This window comes from Linepithema humile, chromosome 6 (genome assembly GCF_040581485.1).
Source record: "Linepithema humile isolate Giens D197 chromosome 6, Lhum_UNIL_v1.0, whole genome shotgun sequence".
In the NCBI taxonomy this organism is placed as follows: domain Eukaryota; kingdom Metazoa; phylum Arthropoda; class Insecta; order Hymenoptera; family Formicidae; genus Linepithema; species Linepithema humile.
In genome coordinates, this window is record NC_090133.1 from 22310355 (window position 1) to 22328711 (window position 18357).

The window sequence follows — 18357 nt, forward strand, 5'->3', positions numbered from 1 at the left end:
AGTTGATTGGCTATTGTGCCACTTCTCACGGTATGCATAACACGTATCTTTAGGAAAGAATAAAGCATAATTTTTGCTTAGAAATATTCGATTAGCTTGGTTGGTCAAAATGCGAGTTTCCGTTGTACAAAATCAAACGAACTTGCCTTGTTTGTAATTGTAGATACAGTGAGGAAGTTTTATGTGCAAATTTTATAGTTTTAATGACTTAAATATAATTGTGCATGATAAATATGGAGCTATGGGAAAAGGATATTATAGAATGGGTGAGTAGTTAGTTTATAATCATTAATGTCAATTTAATGTCATATTCAATGAAAATTTAACGTATGAAGTATGCACGTATGGGACTTTGAATGTACTACACTGTCACATTTCGATTTTATTAATTTTTATTCTTAATTTTTATTTAAAATTATTTTTTTACATTTTTTGCAATTTTCGGGCAATATTTTTCTCGTTAAATTATGGGCATATCATAATTTTTATTATCTTAAAACTAAACTTGAACTAAAATTGAAAAAGGCTGCTGAAAAAAATGTATGTTTATCTAAAGAAAGAAGGTCCAAGAAAAAGATATATTTTTATAAAGAAACATTTCACCTTTACAGATCAATTGTTCACAATTACTAACAGAACCAGTGAAAAACACAACGGAATTGCAAGATGGAGTATTTTATATCAAGTTCCTGGAATTAATGTAAGTAAATTTATATATATAATTGTGATATTTATATATTATATATCAATTAGAAATCCATCATATATTAATTAATTTAATATGTTACAGAAAATGGGAAAAATATGAGAACAATAGCAATCAAGAAGATCTTATTTTAAAGTTTTTAGAAGGTAAACACACATGTTTTTATGTTTTATATGCTGCTTAGTTTTCTAATATATGACTGTATATTTCTGCACTCTAAACAATTACTGAACTAGAATTAAAAACAATAATGTAAATACAATTATTATATGTAATTAGGTGTTAATTTTTTTTATTCTTAATTTGTAGATGAGTATCCCAGTTTTAAAGTCAACAAAGATGATAATACAGAACACTTATACGTTGCATCTTTGTTATTAGTGCATTTAAGCCGAACAATCACTGCAATACATGATTTATACAATGCATCAAATCTAAAATACAATATGTTTGATGTTTTAAAACATGAAACACAAATTAGAGTTAAAACCTTTCTTGAAAATACTTTACCTCTTGGAAAAGAGATCACCAAGGAAACTATAGTAGAAGTTATTATGGAAGTAGAAGATATATCATGTACTCCACCACCTGTTGCGGGATTTTCTCATTCTCCTGCCACACGTTCTGCACGTAGCAAAAAAATTATGACTGAAAGAATTCGGGAGCTAAGAGAATTAAAAAGTAATTTAGCAGTAGAACGATTCACCAATACGGATTTACGAGAAGATGTAAAGATGCTGCAGGAAAAGATACAAAAGTTGCAGAAAAAGCTTGATGAAAAATCAGAACAACTGAAAACATTGCGAAAGGAACAAATAAAACAAAATACTCCTAAGCCTTCTCGTTCAAAAGAGGACATCTCACGAGAAGATTATTATAAGAAATATATTAATGATTTGACAAGTCAGTTGAATAAACAGCAAGATCAAATTGATGAATTAGAGGAGGAAAATGATACTTTAGCTAAAGGGCTATCCAGTCTGCAGAGAACATCAGTGCATTATAAAGAAAATTTCACAATCTCTGAACGATCTTTGGAAACTCTATCAAGTAAAATTGAATTGAAAGACAGAGAACTGGTAGAACTCAGAATACACAACGAAGAATTACGCACATATATCAAGGAATTGAACAAAAATTCTAATGTAGAACAAAGCTTTGAAGTTGAAGATGTACCACTTTCAATGATTTCCCAAAGAAGGTCACTGAATACTAGTGAAGCTCTAAGTTCTGTGATTGAAATCCAACTCCAGGAAGCTAAAGAAGAATCTGCTATATTGAACGCTCAAGTTGACACTTTAAAAGGAAGACTAGACATTCTTATGAAAGATTATAAAACTGCGATGGAATCAAATAGAGATTTGCAAGAGAAAGTAAAAATGTTAGATCAACTGCAAGCAAAACTAAATAATACGCAGAAGGAATTAAATATTTTGAATACAGATATTACAAATTTACAGTCAGAGAAAATGTCTTTTGTTGCTCAAAATGAAGATTTGAAAAATTTACTTTCATCTAATGAAAAGAAACTATCTGAAAAAGAACAGTCGATTGCTACATTGAATACAGAATTGGATAATTTAAAACTAGAGGTGACGGACTTGCATGAATTGCTTGAAAACGAAAGGATTAATTGTACAAACTTAAACATTTCTCTAACAGAAACAAAATCACAGGTAGCGGAACATCTCACACACATTAACAAGCTTACAGATGAAAGAAATTCGTACAGATCTTCTATCGAAAATTATAGTAAAAATATAAGAGATATTTTTCACTGTGATCAATTCATACAAATTTCAATTGACAATTTAGATAACTTGACACTTGATGATCTTATAAAACACATAGAAACAATGTTACATAATTATAATACCGTATGCACTTCATATAAATGTGACATCGAGAAACTAAAAGCAGCAGTAGAAGAAACAAATAAAAATTTACTTGAACAACAATTAACTATTACAACTTTAGAAGAACGAAATAAGCAGAATTTGGAAGAGATTAGAGATGAAAAACATATTTTGGAACAGAATTTACTTGAAGTAATAAGCAATTTACAAAGCAGTTTACTCAACAAAGAACAGTTGCTGAAATCTCTTATGACACGATTAGAAGATATCCAATATGTAAATAAAGATCTCAAATTAATAAAAGAAACGACTCAACGAAACTTTGCAGAATATCAAGAAAATGTTCAACTGATATTTGAAAAATTACAACGTAACTATCAAACATTGCATCATGAACTCCATCAAGTGCAACAAGAAAAAGAGGAGTTGGAGTGTAATTTCAATCGCACTAACAGTGAATTATCAGACATTCAAACAAGAAATACTATATTAGAAGAAAATTTATTAGAAAATCAGAAAATAATAAGCGCTTTGAAAGAACAGGAAAAAATTCTCTATAATGAATTAAATGAATGCAAACAGAATGTACTACAAGTAAAAGAAACAAATCAAGCGTTAGAAGAACAATATGCAATGATGAAAACTGAAGCAAATAATAATTTGGAAAGTTTGAAGTCGAAGAATGCTAAAATATCACATGAATTGAAGGACGTTACTGACAATTTCAATTTATTGCAAACAAAAATGAATGATACAAACAAACAGGTGGAATTGAAACAGGCAGAGATTAATAAATTGCGTTTGGACGTCTCATTTTTAAGAGAAGAGAAAAAAAGCTTGATATACTCGCATAAAGAAGAATTGAATGCAAAAGATAAAGAAATAAATATCAAAGAAGAGGCAATAACTATGCTAGAGATGAGAATGAAGGATATGGCAAGTGAATCAAGTTCTATAATAAAAGAACTTCAAGAAGTAAGAACTAGTCAATTTACCATGATAGCATCTCAAGAAGAAGCTCTGGACAGACTAAAACTGGAAAATGATAAAATATCACTTGAGTTGAAGAACACCACTGACAACCTCAATTTATTGCAAGAAAAAATGAATGATACGAACACACAGATGGAGTTGAAACAAAAAGAGATTAATAAATTACAGTTGGATGTCGCACTTTTAGGAGAAGAGAAAGAAAACTTGATATGCATGCATAAAGAAGAATTGGATGCAAAAGATAAAGAAATAGAAGTGAAAGAAGAAGCAATAGTTACTCTTCAGATAAAAATGGACAAAATAGCAAGTGAAACAAGTTCTATAATCGAAGATCTTCAAAAAGTAAAAACTAGCCAAGGTGCCATAATTACAACTCAAGAAGCAACTCTGGAAAGTTTAAAGTCGGAAAATGCTAAAATATCAGTTGAATTATGCAACGTCACTGACAACCTCAATTCATTGGAAAAGAAAATGAATGATACAAACACACAGATGGAATTGAAACAGAAAGAGATTAATGATTTACATTTGGATGTCTCACTTTTAAGAAAAGAAAAAGAAAATTTGATATGCATGCATAAAGAAGAATTGAATGCAACAGATAAAGAAATAAATATCAAAGAAGAGGCAATAACTACACTAGAGATGAGAATGAAGGATATGGCAAGTGAATCAAGTTCTATCATTAAAGAGCTTCAAGAAGTAAGAACTAGTCAATTTACCATGATAGCATCTCAAGAAGAAGCTCTGGACAGACTAAAACTGGAAAATGATAAAATATCACTTGAGTTGAAGAACACCACTGACAACCTCACCTTATTGCAAGAAAAAATGAATGATACGAACACACAGATGGAGTTGAAACAGAAAGAGATTAATAAAGTACAGTTGGATGTCGCACTTTTAAGAGAAGAGAAAGAAAACTTGATATGCATGCATAAAGAAGAATTGGATGCAAAAGATAAAGAAATAGAAGTGAAAGAAGAAGCAATAGTTACGCTTCAGATAAAAATGGACAAAATGGCAAGTGAAACAAGTTCTATAATCGAAGATCTTCAAAAAATAAAAACTAGCCAAGGTGCCATAATTACAACTCAAGAAGCAACTCTGGAAAGTTTAAAGTCGGAAAATGCTAAAATATCAGTTGAATTATGCAACGTCACTGACAACCTCAATTCATTGGAAAAGAAAATGAATGATACAAACACACAGATGGAATTGAAACAGAAAGAGATTAATGATTTACATTTGGATGTCTCACTTTTAAGAAAAGAAAAAGAAAATTTGATATGCATGCATAAAGAAGAATTGAATGCAACAGATAAAGAAATAAATATCAAAGAAGAGGCAATAACTACACTAGAGATAAGAATGAAGGATATGGCAAGTGAATCAAGTTCTATCATTAAAGAGCTTCAAGAAGTAAGAACTAGTCAATTTACCATGATAGCATCTCAAGAAGAAGCTCTGGACAGACTAAAACTGGAAAATGATAAAATATCACTTGAGTTGAAGAACACCACTGACAACCTCATCTTATTGCAAGAAAAAATGAATGATACGAACACACAGATGGAGTTGAAACAGAAAGAAATTAATAAAGTACAGTTGGATGTCGCACTTTTAAGAGAAGAGAAAGAAAACTTGATATGCATGCATAAAGAAGAATTGGATGCAAAAGATAAAGAAATAGAAGTGAAAGAAGAAGCAATAGTTACGCTTCAGATAAAAATGGACAAAATGACAAGTGAAACAAGTTCTATAATCGAAGATCTTCAAAAAGTAAAAACTAGCCAAGGTGCCATAATTACAACTCAAGAAGCAACTCTGGAAAGTCTAAAGTCGGAAAATGCTAAAATATCAGTTGAATTATGCAACGTCACTGACAACCTCAATTCATTGGAAAAGAAAATGAATGATACAAACTCACAGATGGAATTGAAACAGAAAGAGATTAATGATTTACATTTGGATGTCTCGCTTTTAAGAAAAGAGAAAGAAAATTTGATATGCATGCATAAAGAAGAATTGGATGCAAAAGATAAAGAAATAAATATCAAAGAAGAGGCAATAACTGCACTAGAGATAAGAATAAAGGATATGGCAAGTGAATCAAGTTCTATAATTAAAGAGCTTCAAGAAGTAAGAACTAATCAATTTGCTTTAATAGCATCTCGAGACGCAGATGTGGAAAAGCTGAAATCGGAAAATGCTGAACTGTTGCAAAAGATGAAGGACTCTGAATTACAAATTGAACAATTACGTTCGCACATATCATCTTTAAAACTTGACAAAGAACATTTGATATGTTCACATAAAGAAGCATTAGAAGCAAAAGATAAAGAATTGGGAATTAAAGAAGAGGCATTGATTGCGTTACAAGCTAAAATGGACAAACTGGAAAATAAAGCATGTATTACAGAGAAGAAGATGAAAGAAGTAATTGTTAATCTTCAAGAAGTAAGATCTAGTCAGGATGCCGTTTTGACAACTCAGGAAGCAGCTCTAAAAGAAAAATGTCTGCATATAGAAGATCTTCAGGAAGAATTCAATAGCTCTAAAAAAATATTGAATAAGGAACTTGAAAATGCAAAATTGTCGTTGCGCGAGTGCCAGAGCAACCTTCTCGATGTACAAAATCAAATTAATGACAAGAATAAAACTATAGCAGACCAAAATACAACTTTAGCAGAATTGCAAGAAATGCTAAAGAAAATTAATGCGGAACTTGAAACAAATAAGGAGCACTGCAAGCGTACGGATGCGAGTCGAGCAAAAATTGTGAAACTGTGTGAAAAATTAGAGCAGCCAACGAAAAATTTGAATTCTACAATTATGGAGATGTGTTCAAGTTTCGATTTTCTCGATCAGAATTTACAGGATGTGTCGCAATATGAGAATATTTATATAGACAATGAAACTGCAGATGTCCTGAATATTATCAAGATGACTATTAATCAATTACACAAATCTCAGAAAGTTATTTCGTATTTGTCTTGCGCGAATGCTGAATCGAATAAAACTTTGGAAGAGCAAAAAATACTTCTGGAAAACAGTGCAAAAGACAAAGAGGAAATTTGCGGTTTGAAAAATAAAATACAAGAATTGGAGGTGATAGCGGAGAAACGAAATGATTATCTTAAAAATCTTATCAAAAGTAAAGAATCCTTAAAAGAATCTCTGCAAAAAATTTTTGCTTCACGGAACGATTTAGACAACATTTTAATATCATCGAAGCAGAAATGGAATGAAATATTGACAAAGTTCCAGGATATTCTGCACATTGAGGGCTCCGTTTGTGACGAGTTCAAACAGTTACAAGATAAAAAGACAAGTCTAGCAAATGCATTGTTTAAACGTGAAATAGATAGTTTAGAAAATATTAAAACCATATCTGATATTTTATGGAAGAATTTCTTGTGGACGGAACAAAAATTACGCGATACCTACTTATGTTCAATACATGAAAAAGAATGTTTGGATGTACTGACAAATGCAGAAGAAGATCAATTTTTTGACGAGAAGATGATAATCGATGTGCAGCTGGAAAAACAAAAAGCGCTACGAACCGACGTAATAAAGTCTGAAGAAGAAATGGATTCTTTCACGAGCTTAGCCACATGGTACGAGAACAATTTAAAATCTGGCAAGATCAAGAATCAAACAGAGATGGAGAAGAAACTACAGAGTCAAATTAGTCAGCTGACGAAAGAAGGGAAAGATCTTAAAAATAAAATAGATAGTATGCGATCAAGAAATGTGAAATTAGAGAAAAATATTGACGATCTTCGAGCGGAAGTAAAGAAGCTAAAATCAACGGAGACAGAGTCGACAGAAGTTAACACGAAAGAAGTAGAATCTCTGAAGGAACAATTGGAGCAATTGAAACAGCAGAATCAGTTACACGAAGAAAATCTGTTACAGTTACACAAAGAAAAGGATGAGTCGATCAAAATCGCAAAGCAAAAACTTGAAAGTCAATTGAAAGAGGTTCATACTTCGTACGAACGGAAACTGGAAGATGTGAAGCAAAAGATGGTGAGTAGAACATTTCTATTTTGGAAATCCATGTTTCATGTATAAATTATAACACTATTTAACGCTATTAAATGTTTAATTTGTTTTAGAAAACAGCTTACAATGAGCAAATGTCAAAATTCAACAAGGACCAAGAAAAGATTGTACGCGAGAAATTGCAATCTCAAATGGAAGTGATGTGTCAGAAGCAAAGGGAAGAACTCAACAGGTACAAAACGCACGTCAGCGATCTCAGTTCTCAACTTTGGACCATAGGGGAAAAGCTTATAATCGAGCAGAAACACCACGAAGATGCGGTACAGCGTTACAGAGAACTACAAACCAAACTCAAGGAGATTGAAGCTGACCAAGGAGTGGCCACAATTTCGCGCAAGACTTGCACGTACGTCCAATTGTATCAGAATGTGTATTGCAAAAAGAACACAATTATTAATATAACAGTGTTAATTAACTGAAATCCGTTATAGGATGGCGAAACAAGAGATGTTACCTCCAGAGAGTACGCAGCACAGATCACAAAAAGTGACAACATTAATAACAGAGGAAACGATTGAGAGGAGACACAGTATTAGAAATATGCAAGCAATGGGCAATATGTTCAAAGCGGAGGATGAGGACGAAATCTTCGATAATGTTTACCTAGGTATAATTTATGTTCTATAGATAGACAGATATGCTAAAAAATTAAAATTATCTTTTTATGATATCGATAAATCCCTTTTTTTTATTCCAGCCGATATGAAGAGAGGTAATTGCTTGCCCAGCACAGATACCGATCGCTTGTCTATTTTACAAATGAGAAATTCCCTCTGTAAACCCCATCTGAAATCATCTTATCCGGCGGAAATGCAATTCCTTCCTCCAACATTGACTGAAGAAGAGATTAAAGTAAGTTTCTTCTAAATGCATGCTGCATTTATCGAATGTACGCATTAAATGTTTCATTAATCTCAAATATCGTTTTTATTTTTGTTCTCATATGCTTATGTATGCATGTAATGTCTGCATTGCTTTTATAGTCGGGCTCCCTAACGGAAGAAACGTTTAACGACAGTCTTAGCCAAAGCCTTCTTCCGGAACAAAAGGCGAGGAAGAAAGATAGAACTCAGGTAAGGACAAAGTTACGCCACTAAAATTTCATTGTATAATCTTTTATTTAATGTTTGTGATGGTTTTTATATTCATCACAGACATCATATAAAAAACCTGGTCCTCCAACACCAAGCAAGAATGGCGGAAGATTGTCACTGCAGGTATATTCCTGTATACGCTATTAGTCTTGCATACAGCAAAGAAAATCTGTTGAAAAATTGGTTAAGGCTGAAAGAATGATCTAACACTTGTTAAAAATGCTCTTGTTATGCAACTATATCACTAAAATTATGACTAACAAATTGACATTAAAATTTAATGAAAATAAGAACTGACATTTCTTAACAATTTGCGACAGGGTAATGAGTTAAAAAGCCCGAGTTCACGCATACTAAGAGAACGGAATGCAGATAGAAGAGTGACGACAACTCCGCACTCATTAAAGAACATATTCTCGTTAAAACGAACGCAGGACGAAGTGAGTATAAAGAAACACAAATGACTTTTGTATTAAGCACTTTTGTATATTAAACTTTTTTTTTTTTAACAGAACGCATCTAGCACGCCAAAAGGTCGCAGACTCAGCAGTCTTTTCCGTAAATCTCGAATACAGTCAGACCGATGAATGAACACTGGTCATATAATCATGTACAAAGGGTAGTAATATATTAACATAAATATAAAACTAGCAGTTCTACAATTAATACTACAATATTTTAATCTATCTCTAAGTGTCATTGCAAGCGTCGTGTGGATTATATGTTATATGGAATTATAATTGTATTTTGAAATCAAAAATTCTTACTTTTTATCATGACACTAGTAATAAACATTTTATAAATTTATATGAAATATTTTTTAATATAAAACGATATAATGTATAAAAGAAGTAAAATGGGATTGTAAAAATACACTCAGTCCATCGTTTGTGTATTGATAAATAAAATTATGTCTCAATAAGAGAGAGTTATGTCCGTTTCTTTAAAAATTATTAAATCATTTTTAAAATAGTTTTTATTAAATAGTTTTACAATCCCGTTTTACTTCTTTCATATATTGTGTCGGTTTATATTATATTATATAATATTTATAAATATTGCACAAAAATTACTACAAAAATTTTGACAATTTTATTCTTTAAAATATAATTGTCTAACTTTTTGCAATAACGTATAATATTGTAAATATTATATAATGCGTAAGTAATAAACATTTTAAAAATGAACATTTTATATGAAGTATTTGAATATAAAATGACACAATATATACGAAAAATTGTTTTAAATAAAATTGTCTAACTTTTCGCAATAACATGTAACATTGTAAATATTATATAACGCGTAAGTAATAAACATTTTATAAGTTTATATAAAGTATTTGAACATAAATGACGCAATGTATGAAAGAAGTAAAATGGGATTGTAAAAATATCACTCAGTCTATAGTTTGTGTATTCATAAATAAAATTATATCTCAATAAGAGAGTCTGTTTATTTAAAAAAGTTACTAAATAGCTTCCTGTATTAACATTAATACTTTGTAAGCTTTTTTTATCATTTGTGTAACTTAAATCTTTCTGTGATTATCAGATGATATATCTGCTTTTTGAACAAATATCACTATAATCAATTAAATTTAAAGATAAGTAAAATTTGTATGTAACATAATAAAATAAATTCAATTGTGTAAAAAAAAACTAAAAATTTCGCTTATATATTTATACTTTGTAACACTAATCTGTTATAACATACTAATATTTGCTCCGCAAGCTTTTCATCATCTGTATAACTTAAACATCTTTTTGTGATTCTCAGATGGTACACTTGCTTTCAACATATATGCATTGAACAATATGTTTTGAACACATATCACAATTCAATCATCTAAATTTAGGGATAAATAAAGTTTTTAAGTCTCCTTACTCGGAATCAGATTCCTGTAAGAAATGAGTACAAATCAAAATCCATAAGTGATATGTAATTTGCAATATTCCGCAGTATTCAATATTGCAATATCGCTCACAAACTTACCATATATTGTCCCTCTACATATCTGCCTGAATTCCTGGAGGTTCTCCGCAACTCTCTGTGCTCTGTATGTTCTTGATTCCTCCGTCTGTAAAAGAAAACATACGTTCCTCGTTGTTGTATGATTTCAGCAGATAATAACAGAATAAATTTAATCTTCTTTATACTTACGATCTTGACTGTATTTGTAATGTCTTAAGTCTGTTATCAATATCTTGCGAAGGACTTGTTGACGTGTCCTCTATGATTGCTGAAGGAGATGTTTGAATTTGTGCGGCATCATTTTCATAGAAAGCGTTCGCCCTGGATCCACGAGTTATCACCACTTTATTAACTGGCAATCTGAAATATGTAGATATTATTATATCACAACGCTGCATTTTATATATTAAGCATGATCTATATTTGACGTTATTATTTTGTCTCTAGTTAATTCATGAATAATTTGATAAAATAATGAGAGAATAAATTACTCACTGATTCTTCCGTGGGCCACGCTTTTTTTTGTGCTTGCTGAAACGAAAACGCGCAATTACACGCAAGGGAAATGCAATATTCCAAATATTCGAAATAAAGGGACAAAAATTTCATGGTAATAAAAGACTGTTACATGCATATGATGTACATCAATTTGCGAGCTATATGATATTCAAATTTATAATCTTTACAAATGTATAGAATACTTTAAATTTTCATATCTTTCTCTAGACAAGCAAAATGTTAAAAGTAATATAAAAATATGTATAGATGAATAATGATAACAAACTTGTGAAATGATAGGTATAGAGAACGGCGTGTCGTGAAAAGGAACATTGGCATTATTAACTGCAGGATATGTGAAACAGATGATTCTTTCGTATCGTCTAAATATTGATGACTGAAAATGTGCATCGCGCTTTTCAATAATACCTTTTAATTTTGATAAAGTAGGATTTAGGAGAGCGCTGGGAGTAGAAGGTCTTTTATTTGAAGTAATTTCACATATTTATTTATATCTATCACCAATTTGTATTATTAATATATAAACAGAATACAAAGTTTTAAGCTTACTTGATTTTAATCACTCGATAAAATACACACATCGTTCTCTATGCACGATCTTTTTCATTTGTTTAAAAAAAATATGATCTTGACAATATTATATGTCTCTTAATAAACTCTTATTCTAAATGCTTTCTAAATTTAGAAGTGATTTGTTATTAAACTAAATCGGGCACCAAGTATAACAAATTACATTAAAAATGCATCTTGTACAATTTTTGCCCCTTACGTACACTTTCAGAGATATACATTTGTGATAAATGTTTATATTTTTTTTAACCCTTTCGCAGCGAACACCGCATCTTTTTAATGGTTTAGAGATGACATATATATGTAACAATCCAGTATCAAAACAAAATAGAATTTTTGTTCCTTATTGTTACTATATATATATATATATATATATGTTAACATATTTTTAATCCTTTAAAAACTAGAAAATTTTCGTTGAAACGCATCGCAGCGAAAGGATTAATTCTTATAATGATTGGATCGCCTGTAATAAGCGGTTCAAAAATTACTACTCATGCAAACATAAGAGAATATAATTTTTCGTTCAAAGTGACATTTATAAATTAAGCACAAGCATGCAGTTATACTGCAAGAGAAATGAGACTTTTTTATGAAAAAAGGTATAAGTATGATTCGATTGTACGTAGTAGTGCTTAAATTTCAAATTACAAATTAAATTTAACTGTATGCATTGATCTGTTGCCTTGCAATCATAATTAATTTTTGATAATTTATCGTTACTTTAAATTATAATATTGAAGTTTTATAAATAAATCATAAATGTAGTATTAATAAAGCATTAATGAAAAGAATGCTGATAGAATGAAAGACATTATTAGTAATGAATTTAGTAATAAATTACTACCACTACTTCTACAGATCTACACTTTGCAAGCAACATTTATGTTTCATAGCGGTAGTAAAAAAAAAGCACATTAGTATGTGCATAAAATGTATCCGAATTTCCACTTTTATAAACAGTATATATTATATACAGTATAATTCGCATTTCAAAGGCAAGTAAATTAAATATTTAGTTCTCGTACTGCAATGATATTCGAGCGTGATTAAATATTGATTATTGCCGATTTTTCTTTGCGTTATTAGTTACTTGCAATAACAGTTGAATTTGTACTAATAACAAAATTGATAGAAAGGAATAATTATATATATCAGATGTCATTCAGGATACACCTAACTCACCCTGCAAACTCATGATCAGAACCTTCATCAGGTTCATCAGCTTCCTCTTCCTCTGCAAAAGAAACAGTACCATTGTTTAAATAATGAACAACACTCGTAATAGAGATTTAACATTAATATTTAAATTTTAATGGTTTTCTTATGATAATCATAAACACGTCCGTTTCCGCAGTCGTCAATGTTCATTTTTTCGTGCTGTTTCGTACTGTCATCGAATACACTGAATTCGTTCAATTTCATGTATGCGTCAAATAATTTTGAATCCACAAGAAAATAACAAAAACCGCAAATATTTAATAATATTACGATTGATCAGTTAATCATTTTCTCGGCTAATTTAATTAATTTTGGTAAAAGTTAAATTATATAAAATCCGTATATCAAAAATACTCTTTAAAATAAAGACAGTCTCTTACCCGCTAAATGATCCTTCTTGCGCCTTGTGTAAGCCCGCTTACTTGTGACTGGAACTTGATCAGTTTCACCGTGCAGTAAACTATTTCTGTACAAAAGCAAAGGTTGCCAATCCTCTCCTCGCGAAGATGGCATTCCAGCTTGTAATCGTCTGTCCAAAAAGTTGAGTCTGCAATAAAACATACACAATAAAGCATGTAAACGTGAAAAAAAAAATAAAATTTGATAAGACGAGATACTTACACGACACGTTTATCCTGTTTGAGAAGCTTATTCGTGAATTCTGACAGTATCTCGAGGAATGATAAATTCGGTGGCGGGCCTGTAGGATCTTGTTCGATACCGTCCGGTGGAGTAATGGCGAATAATACACCGGCGCGGTGCAAGGCTGTTATTGCTTCGCGATTTTTCACGGCATCCAAACCAAATGACAAAGCAAATCGCTTCGCGAGTTCCTAGAAATAATTAAGTTGAAGGATTTTAGTACATTTTATCTCATTGTAAGATAATATGTAAGTTAAAATATATCGATTATCTACGCTTATCTACCTTGATTGCCATAAACTCCTCACTGTTTCTGTTCACTTTTCCCTTCTCGGCCACTATTTCATTGTACAAAATATTTAAACTTTGTTGCATCGTTAGCGCACAATTCGTTTTGTTGATGTCTCTCGCCTTTCCTAGGGTGGTTTTAATAATATCGCCGTAATCGTTGTAATATTTGACATAATGCTTGAATACATCTGCCGCAGCTTTCGTAGGAATCATATTATACACTATTAACTTGCAGTAACCGGCTAAGAAATTTCTTCGTTTATGAAGCTCCTCGATTTTAGAATGTTCGTCATGTTCGTCTGGAAAATAAATTTTGATATGTATATATCGTGCACACTTCAATAAGCTCGTTTAGCGCATAATCAAATATCGACTCACCATCTTCTTCTTCGAAAAAGACATACTCTTGTATAAATCTATTGAGCATGTTTTGCATTGCTTGATCGGGTTCGTACACTAATTGATGCATCAAAGAATTACTGTGACTGGTCAATTGATTGCAGAACACTACTAATAAATCGCATATCGTGTTATACGCTTCTTCCCTCAAGACCAGTGTCGATGGCTATTTGATATCAAACGTATAAATATCGTTTATATTCAGAATCATTTTTGAATGAGCGTTAAAAGTATATTTACCGTGCCACCGCTGATGAAATGACGCATCGAACCCATAAACGAGTGCAATCGTTCCTTCAATTGTCGACATTCATCTTCGCCACGACTACCCGACTCCACAGCTTCCATCAAATGATTCTGACCCCACAAGATAGCGAAGAAGCATGCACTTATGCAGTATTTAACTGCTTCCTCTGGTAAACGTCTGTGGGCATTATAATTTAGTCACACGTCTGAAAATATTGCATGTAACTGTAATAGATAGGAAGAATAAGTACTTTGATGGATCCTTTGCATCTTCTATGTCCTTGTACAGAGAATCCCATATGCTCCAAGGATTCATATTGTGACAAGAGTAAAATATGGAAACTTTTCTGAGCGACTGGACAACGTTAAATATTTCATCTTCGTCTGGTTCCTCATTTCCTTCAATCAAATTTCTGTACTCGTCGATCGCTTCTTGATATTTTATCACAATGGAATCGATCAGAGTGGAACGAGCAACGTTGCATCTACACAAAAATAAATTAAATATTACATACATTAAACAGATAATCAAACATATATATAACTGAAAGAATAGAAATATAAATACCTAGTGAAAATAGCGTGGCCTTCCACACACATGTATTCCAAAGTTCTAGCCGCTGTATCTAAAACTTCAGTGTCGTGCATTTTTTCTACGATTGAATGGATTTTATTTAATAAGGAATCCAGGTTTATTTCCTGCCGAGATTTCGTATAAATATCCAAATCGAAGTACTGCGGGATTGCAAGCAGATTTGCCAATTTTTCAGGATCCGCCCTATACTTATCGAGTAACAGTGGTAATGTTTGAATAAAATGTTCAGTCAGTCTTTGTTTATCATCATGAACTTGTTTCAATTCTTTCACAGATAGAATTTTTCGAGTGGGGCCGCGACCCACCGGTGCTTCGCCCGTAGCGGCTTGTTTTATGCAACACACCATCAACTCAATAAGGGACGTTTCTTTCTGATTATCCAACGCTTCTTCATCAGGACCAGCCTCCTCCAATAAGAGATCCGTCATGCACTCCCAATCCTTCATCATTTGATTAGTTTCGATTAGGGAGTCGACTAGATATGCTCCGTGCTCGTGCAATTCGGATTCGATAAAGAATAGAACAAGATCGCGTATGAGAGGAGTATTCGCCAATCGTTTCTTCCCGCGTTTGGTTTTAACGCCCGCCATGGCCGCCATGCCTTCGTCGTCCAGACGGAATAAACGTTCGTTAAGAAATTCACCAGCTGCCTGTGCAACGGCACGATGCGATGAATAAACAAGTTCGTACACGTGTTCGCAATCTTTATCGGTAAGAATATCCCGATGATGTTTCAAGATTGAGATAACCAGCTTCACAGCTTGCACCGCAACGTCGTACTCCTTATCCAACGTCATTGCCACAATTCTATCTTTGAATTTGCTCGTGAATAATTCCAGCTTCGTTTTCAATTCCTCTGACGCATATAACGGTTGTAATGCCTGTAGGCACTTGAGTCTGACTTCTCCAACTTTATCATGCAGAGTCCAGCCTAAAAAATTAATATTGTATTAAAGATTTTTATTGTTTTAATATATAAAAATAACAAAAATATTAAATTTTATACCGATATATTTCAAATATGAATCATCTAAGAAGTTTTGGTGGAATTTTTTCATCCAGACTCCAATTTCTGTCATACAAATTGCACGTATTTCAGGCAATGTATCTCTGTATCTATGAACAAAAACAGATTTGAACATGTATGTAAGCATATTCTTTATTTCGTCCATATTCTCTTCCAACTCTTTTCGCTTTGCCATTAAAGACTCCAATCTATCCGCCGCCCTTTTCTCTCGGGCTTTCTGCCTTTCTGCTTCGTATTGCCGTTGTGTATTATCCAAATTTATAGATACAGTCAAAGCAACATCTACCAAAGCTGTCATGAGTTTCATAGCTACACATAAAAAAATAAAATTATTTTAATATTCCATTTATTTCTACTTGTATAAGTTTTAAGTATTTTTCTAATTTTTTTGTTTACCTGCAAGTGTTGCGGTATGCCTAAATGCTCTCACTTGTGAATCTGAGAGCCCAGTTAACAAAGAAATAACATTATCCATTAAAAATTGATCATAGATAATAGAATATTGACACTGTCGAACCAGAATTTGAACAAATTCACAGAAATTTCCTTTGAATTTCTTCCATTGTTGTCCAGTCATTATTAGTGGATATTCACCACTTTCCTACAGAATAAAATTATACAATGTTATAATATTATATAACATAAAATATTATAACAGGAAACATACTTCATCAAATTCTTCAGTCATCTTGCGAATAATTGCCACATGTTCCATGGTTTGCTGCATCTCAGAAGTGATGCGACCTTTGCAACCACTGGCATTGATGAAAAACTGCATCAACATAAGCAGCGCATTCTCTCTGTTACTCTTATACTTTTCTATCCAATCATCAACAATGGTCTGTTAAAACACACGATATTTGTATTAAAAATTTTAATATATTAACTTTTTTCCAGTCATTTTTGCATAAATCATGATTAATCAACTTACAGTAAGTGAGGAACGATTGTTCCTAATAACATAGTAAAGACTAGCTTCATCTTCCAGACTATGCGAATTATGCGCCCTTCTGCCACGTCCTCGTCCACCACCACCTTTCCCCTTACTAGTGGATGATGGAGTATAATCTGTATCAACTTCTTTATACTTGGGTTGCTGCACTACACCTCCTTCAAATTCAAACATAATTTTTTAAAATTTTTACATTTTTTATTCTTTATAATTTTTTTGGTAAATATTACTGTATCTAAATTTACCACGCATCCTGGCACGTGTGTTTCTTGTGATTCTCATGTTAGGAGTAGCAGGTGTCATAGGAGCTTCAAATTGTTGATTATCAAAATTCCCCGATTGTTCCTGATACTGCTGTTGAGATGTGCCCGGTGAACTATAGCTCTCAGATGAGTAATGCTCTGGTCTGTAAATATATAATTGTATCAAATATCTAACAAAACATTTATATTACACAGCAGTGATAAGTAGATAATTACGTCGGATTGTGCAGCGGGGTCTGAGACGCTTGATTGTATGGCGTATATGCGTTATAAGAGTCGTTCGCGTCCCCGCGATCATCTGTCATCGGTGTCATCGGTGTCATCGGAGTTTCATACTCCGGTGGCACTGGATCGTCCATTCGGATCCGTTTGCCACCCCTTCTGTGCATCATCTTGACGTTTCGGATGCTTTAAGACGCCTGAAAATTTATATGTATGAAAAGAACCGCGCGGCAACCATGGTAGTTTATCGGGTTTCCTCACTTAAAAAAATACTGTATACATCAAAATATACTTACCGGTCCGATAAATGCAGTAATGAAGGGATTTCTCTTTTAAGAGAATATTTTTTAATAGTTCTACAAAGTAGAAGCTACTTTGTAGAACATAAAGCCGTTACACAAAACTCATCACTGTCATTCCAGAATGCCAATACTACAGCGTAAAAAGACATAAGACATATCTATCAGGACGCCAAATGTGCATTACGTAATAACCAGACAACAACAAAATTACAAAAGAGAGAAATTCACTATAGCATCTATGCTCTCATTGCTTAACATTCTAGTGAATTTTGTTTCATAATGTACTCACAGATGTCGTGCGCTCTTCAATAGGTTTCAAATTGAAAGTAGGTTTACCACTCTAGTCACCACTGTAGTCACAGTACGTGTCGCGGCGATCACAAAATCGCATTCGAGTTCCTTCGGTTTTTCGCG

At 32.3% G+C, this 18357-nt stretch overlaps 2 protein-coding genes across 3 annotated transcripts; one reads left to right on the plus strand and one right to left on the minus strand.

The window, feature by feature from the left end:
• The first annotated feature begins 55 nt into the window (after positions 1 to 55).
• Positions 56 to 9759, plus strand: LOC105671851 (uncharacterized). 2 transcript variants are annotated; one of them, XM_067357055.1, is made up of 11 exons: positions 56 to 266; positions 612 to 700; positions 791 to 852; positions 1016 to 7593; positions 7683 to 7975; positions 8061 to 8236; positions 8327 to 8481; positions 8613 to 8702; positions 8784 to 8846; positions 9044 to 9163; positions 9236 to 9759. In XM_067357055.1, exons 1-11 carry the CDS (start codon positions 225 to 227, stop codon positions 9308 to 9310), a joined length of 7743 nt encoding a protein of 2580 aa, XP_067213156.1. In that variant the 5' UTR covers positions 56 to 224; the 3' UTR covers positions 9311 to 9759. The 2 variants fall into 2 exon arrangements, with proteins under 2 accessions (XP_067213156.1, XP_067213157.1); XM_067357056.1 differs by lacking the exon at positions 8784 to 8846 and having other exon boundaries at positions 57 to 266.
• Positions 9189 to 18098, minus strand: SA1 (stromal antigen). The gene is made up of 19 exons (XM_012366342.2): positions 17938 to 18098; positions 17636 to 17838; positions 17402 to 17562; positions 17136 to 17314; positions 16872 to 17045; positions 16601 to 16805; positions 16184 to 16513; positions 15151 to 16108; positions 14834 to 15067; positions 14577 to 14760; positions 14316 to 14502; positions 13932 to 14236; positions 13626 to 13837; positions 13385 to 13551; positions 12969 to 13020; positions 11190 to 11225; positions 10884 to 11054; positions 10716 to 10800; positions 9189 to 10621 (listed from the first exon to the last, which is right to left on the minus strand). Exons 2-19 carry the CDS (start codon positions 17809 to 17811, stop codon positions 10604 to 10606), a joined length of 3834 nt encoding a protein of 1277 aa, XP_012221765.1. The 5' UTR covers positions 17812 to 17838; positions 17938 to 18098; the 3' UTR covers positions 9189 to 10603.
• Between the last annotated feature and the right edge of the window lie 259 nt (positions 18099 to 18357).